Source organism: Lepidothrix coronata, unplaced genomic scaffold, assembly GCF_001604755.1.
Source record: "Lepidothrix coronata isolate B3197 unplaced genomic scaffold, Lepidothrix_coronata-1.0 Scaffold15, whole genome shotgun sequence".
Classification (NCBI taxonomy): Eukaryota; Metazoa; Chordata; class Aves; order Passeriformes; family Pipridae; genus Lepidothrix; species Lepidothrix coronata.
Window position 1 is genome coordinate 79713 of NW_016690195.1, and position 5251 is coordinate 84963.

Sequence of the window (5251 nt, forward strand, 5' to 3'; positions counted from 1 at the left end):
AAAGCAAATAAAGAAGCTAATCACACTTTAGCAAAGTGGCTTTAAGTGTGGTGACAGAACTAGAAGGAACCTTGTTGGGTTACTAAGTTGAGCCTCTTCAAGGTCACTGGCAACTACTTGTTATAATTCTTTTCTCAGCTAATGAAGTTCAGTTTTGAAAGGCTACATTTATAATCCTCCACTATGTCTGCTGGAAGAGCTTTGCAGAGCCTCTTCTGTTCATACCACAAGCAACAGTCACAAATGCTCTCCAGGAATTTTCAAGCTCTGCTAAGGAGTTACTTGAAAGATGGTTACTTGAAATATGTTTTCTTATGTAACCAGATTATATTTCCTTCTGTTATTCATGTAAGATTCCCCACTGATTTTGGCTTCACTGCTTCTGTAAAGATAACAGCATTGAGTATTTTAGGCCGGAAATAATATTTTCTCTTATTAGTAATTCTTTTCCACTGCAGAAGAGACTTGTTCCCCTTGTTATACTGGCTAGCAGCCATGCCAGTCAGTAATTTCCCCTGGAAACAAAACCACACAAAACCTCCTACCTCTGCAAAGAAAGTTTCTCTACTTATTTACTAGCAGGGAAGGTGCTTTTGACTTGCAACCACAAATTTAAATGATTGCTTAAAATGGCTGTGATGCAAGTAGTGAGGATGACTCTCAGGAGGATCTGGAGTGTGAGGGGATGTGCAAGGTCTTTTGTGTGTGCTGCTTGGAAGGGGCTCCATCCCTTGTACCATCTCACTTATAAATCTAGAAACAGCGCTGCTTAAACAGTGCTATTTCTGCAGACAGAATTTAGCTCTAACTTGTATGCAGATTTCGTAAGTTAGCCTAGCTAAAATGACCTGTTAGTAAATATTTAAAGGACTAGATCATAGTGGAAAGAAAACTAAAGGCATAATTGAGTTTGTAAAGCTGCCTAATTTTCCACCATTTAATGAGTATCTTCTTTATCTTGGAACTTATGTTGTTTGTCAAGTAATTTGAAAATACTTTCCAGTAAATAATGACATTATTTACTGGAAAGTAATGGCACAATTTACCAGAAAGTTAGTTTAATCTACTACTCACTGGTTTCATCTATTTTATAAAATTGACCTTTCATCTTTAGCATTGTGCCTTTTGTGAAGCCTTGCCAGAGGAATAAGAAACCTATCTCATCAGACAGCTGTGAAGCATCTGACATAAGTGAAGGGTGGTAGTATCATCAGCATCACATTCAGTGATAAATGAGTCCATTCCACAAAACTACAGAGCTGGTGCTGCTTACATGAAGCCAACAGCATATGAATGAACAAGGGAGGCTTGTGTCCTGGCTTTGAACAGTTTATTATGTATCTGAAAAGAGTGATAGGGAGACATTCAGGATAGTGCAATAAAATATATACGTCTGAAATTTGTCCTGGAGGACTTGAATATGATCGCAGATGGGTAGGTAGATATTGCCCAATAAAAAATCTGAGCATTTTGGGACATGTCCACTTTCTTTGATGAGCCCACGTCAAAAAAACAAACTGTTCTGAAGCAAAGGGAAGCAGACCAACCTTCTCTGAAGCAAAGGGAAGCAGCGAAAGTAGGATAAGCTACCAAATCAGAAACATGCAGCTTTTATATTCATCTGATGAAGCAGGACGGTTGGCTCCATTGCCTGGAGGAAAATGTTCTTTGGGAGGATGAGAAGGCAAGTTTTACTTTCCTTCTCTACTACAACTAAATTCACGTTAATACATGAACCACAATTTCCATGTGGCATGAGGTAAGCATGAGCCTTGATTTATAAATTGCCCTACAAACAAAGCCTGAGCAGGAGAAGAAATGACAATGACGCAAAAAGGCTGATCCCAGACCTGATGAAGACAGTGAAAGAGTCTGGGATTTCCAGACTGTGGATCCACCTATATGGGGGCAGGTCTTCGTTAAACTTTGGACTCAATGATCTTAAAAATCTTTTCCAACCTAAATAATTCTGTGATTCTGTAAATTATCCAAGAATATTGGCAGCTGCCTCATTAGACCTGTTAAAGGAAAACTTCATGACTTTTACATTTGCTGTTGGTTTAGTTTTTGTCTGAACTAAACTGAATTTTAAGTATTCTCTATTTTCATTTACAAGCGGAGGAGTGTACTTGTCCCAGTCACTGGGAAATCAGAAGTTTGTGTTTAGCAGAAACTGTAAAAAATCCAAAACCGAAAATAAGAAAAAATGACAGTAAATGTCAATCAAGGAGTTAATATTTTGAAAGTTATCACTATATAAAACCAGGATTTGTCATGCCACTTGTCCTATATTCAGCTGCCACATCTAACTACAGCAGACATATCAGATGCATGGGTCATCTGTTACTTGTCTTATATTGGAGAAAAGATCTCAAGATTAAATTGCTGATGCAAATCAGAAAATACTAGTCTAATATCAAGTACAATAATTTTAACGTAATTGTAACCTGAAGAGCCACATCCAGGTGTGAGGTGATGGAGAGGCTGTGCAGCCTCATGGTCACTGCCCCCTCATATCACATGGAGCACATATAGTAGGAAGCTGGTGCAAGAGGGCTGGGGAGGAGGGGATAGTCTTATTAAGTCCTTTCCAGACTCAAGTTATAGATAATTTTCTTGTAATTAGAAACAGAATCTGTCCTGTACACAGACTGTATATTGCTAGTGACTCCAAGAGCTTAAGAAGACACTTGCTGCCTCAAGGATAAAGGCCTTCCAATATTTCTGGTTAAACAATAACAATTAAATATTTAGAATGCTACAAAGTCGCATTTTTCAGAAATTTTCTATTTTTAATTTTCTATTTAAAGTTTTGTTACAAGCTTAAGTAAATAGTTTATTAAACCATAAGTGCACACCTCAGAATTTGATATTTTAGTTTTCACTGGGAAATGCAAAACCGTTATTTTATATAGTTGATATATAGAGATATAGTACAATTATTACTATTCAGGACAGCAGACTTTGTAATGTATATTTCTTTATTGAAATCAGTGCAGTTATTTTTGGGGGGCATTTTTGGCCTCTTAATGGAAGCATGTTAGCTTTGTGTGGTATAATGCACTTGTAATGGAAACACTTGCTTCTCTACACATAATGGTAGAATCAGCCAGGTTGAAAGAGACCTCTGAGATCATCAAGTCCAACCCTTGGTCCACTACCGCCATGCTTACTAGACCATGGCACTAAGTGCCACATCCAGTCTCACCTTGAAAACCTCCAGGGACGGAGAATCCACCACTTCCCTGGGCAGCCCATTCCAATGCCTGATCACCCTTTCTGTAAAGAATTTCTTCTGAATATCTAACCTAAACATCCCCTGCCAGAGCTTAAGACCATCCCCTCTTGTCATACTGATAACTGCCTGGGAGAAGAGACCAACCCCCACCCGGCTACAACCTCCTTTCAGGGAGTTGTAGAGAGTGATGAGGTCTCCCCTGAGCCTCCTCTTCTCCAGGCTGAACAACCCCAGCTCCCTCAGCCTCTCCTCATAGGACCTGTGCTCCAGTCCCTTCACCAGCCTCATGGCTCTTATCTGGACCTGCTCCAGCACCTCAATGTCCTTCCTGAACTGAGGGGCCCAGAACTGGACACAGTACTCCAGGTGTGGCCTCACCAGCACTGAGTACAGGGGAAGAATCACTTCCCTGGACCTGTTGGCCACATTATTCCTGATCCAGGCCAGAATGCCATTGGCCTTCTTGGCCACCTGGGCACACCGCTGGCTCATGTTCAGCTTCCCGTCAATCCAAACTCCCAGGTCCCTTTCTGCCTGGCTGCTCTCCAGCCACTCTGTGCCCAGCCTGTAGCGCTGCCGGGGGTTGTTGTGGCCAAAGTGCAGGACCTGGCACTTGGCCTTGTTGAACCTCATCCAGTTGGAATCAACCCAACTCTCCAGCCTGTCCAGGTCCCTCTGCAGAGCCCTCCTGCCTTCCAACTGATCAACACTCCCCCCCAACTTAGTATCATCTGCAAATTTACTGATAGTGGACTCAATTCCCTCATCTAAATCATCAATAAAGATATTAAACAGAACTGGACCCAACACTGATCCCTGGGGAACACCACCAGTGACCGGCCGCCAACTGGACACAGCACCATTCACCACCACTCTCTGGGCCCGGCCATCCAGCCAGTTCCTAACCCAGCACAGGGTACCCCTGTCCAAGCCGTGGGCTACCAGCTTTTCCAGGAGTATGCTGTAGGAGACGGTGTCAAAGGCTTTGCTGAAGTCCAGGTAGACTGGATCCACAGCCTTCTCCTCATCCACCAGGTGGATCACCTGATCATAAAAGGAGATCAGGTTGGTCAGACAGGACCTGCCCTTCCTAAACCCATGCTGGCTGGGTCTAATCCCTTGTCCATCCTGTAGGTGCTGTGTGATTGCACTGAGGATGATCTGCTCCACAATCTTGCCAGGCACTGAGGTCAGGCTGATGGGCCCTTTTTGTGGATCGGCGTGGCATTCACCAACTTCCAATCATCTGGGACCTCCCCAGTGAGCCAGGACTACTGGTAGATGACGGAGAGCAGTTTGGACAGCTCTTCTGCCAGCTCCCTCATCACCCTTGGGTGGATCCCATCTGGTCCCATAGACTTGTGGGGATCCAAGTGACTCAGCAGGTCGCAAACTGTTTCCTCCTGGATTACAGGGTGGGTATTCAGCTTCTTATCTCTGTCTACTAGCTCCAGAAGCCAGCTGTCCTCAGGACAACCTGTCTTACTGTTGAAAATGGAGGTAAAGAAGGTGTTAAATACCTCAGCTTTTTCCTTGTCTTTGATAACTATATTCCCGCCCATATCCAATAAAGAATGGAGGTTTTCCTTGCCCCTCCTTTTGCTATTGATGTATCTGTAGAAGGACTTTTTGTTATCCTTCACAGAAGTGGAGAGATTAAGTTCAAGTTGTGCCTTTGTCTCTCTAATTTTCTTTCTGCATGACCTAACCATACTCCTAAACTCTTCCTGAGTAGCCAGCCCTTTTTTCCGTAGTCAGTAGGTTCTCTTTTTTACCCTAATTTCCTTCAAAATGTATAGCACAATGGGTGCAAATTTTGGAGGACTTTTAATTTTTGAACTATGAACATGTGAACTGCATGCACAAGTATTCACTGCTTGTACTTTATACTCTGTAAACTTTAAGAAGCCACAATTAAAATACTTGTTTCATCTATTCCAGTTTGCATTTTCAAATTTTGTATGCAAATGCAATCCAGTCGGACAGTTCCAAATAAAAGAATAAGTCAAGATG

At 42.3% G+C, this 5251-nt stretch overlaps 1 protein-coding gene across 1 annotated transcript; it reads right to left on the bottom strand.

Annotated features, from left to right (window-relative positions):
- Window positions 1-3616: 3616 nt before the first annotated feature.
- LOC108493199 (RNA-directed DNA polymerase from mobile element jockey-like) lies at window positions 3617-4950 on the bottom strand (the record flags this gene model as incomplete). The annotated part of the gene is given in 2 exon segments (XM_017806339.1): window positions 3617-4443; window positions 4446-4950. Coding segments are annotated over 2 exon segments (1332 nt in total), but the record flags the coding sequence as incomplete, so codon positions are not given.
- Window positions 4951-5251: the final 301 nt, after the last annotated feature.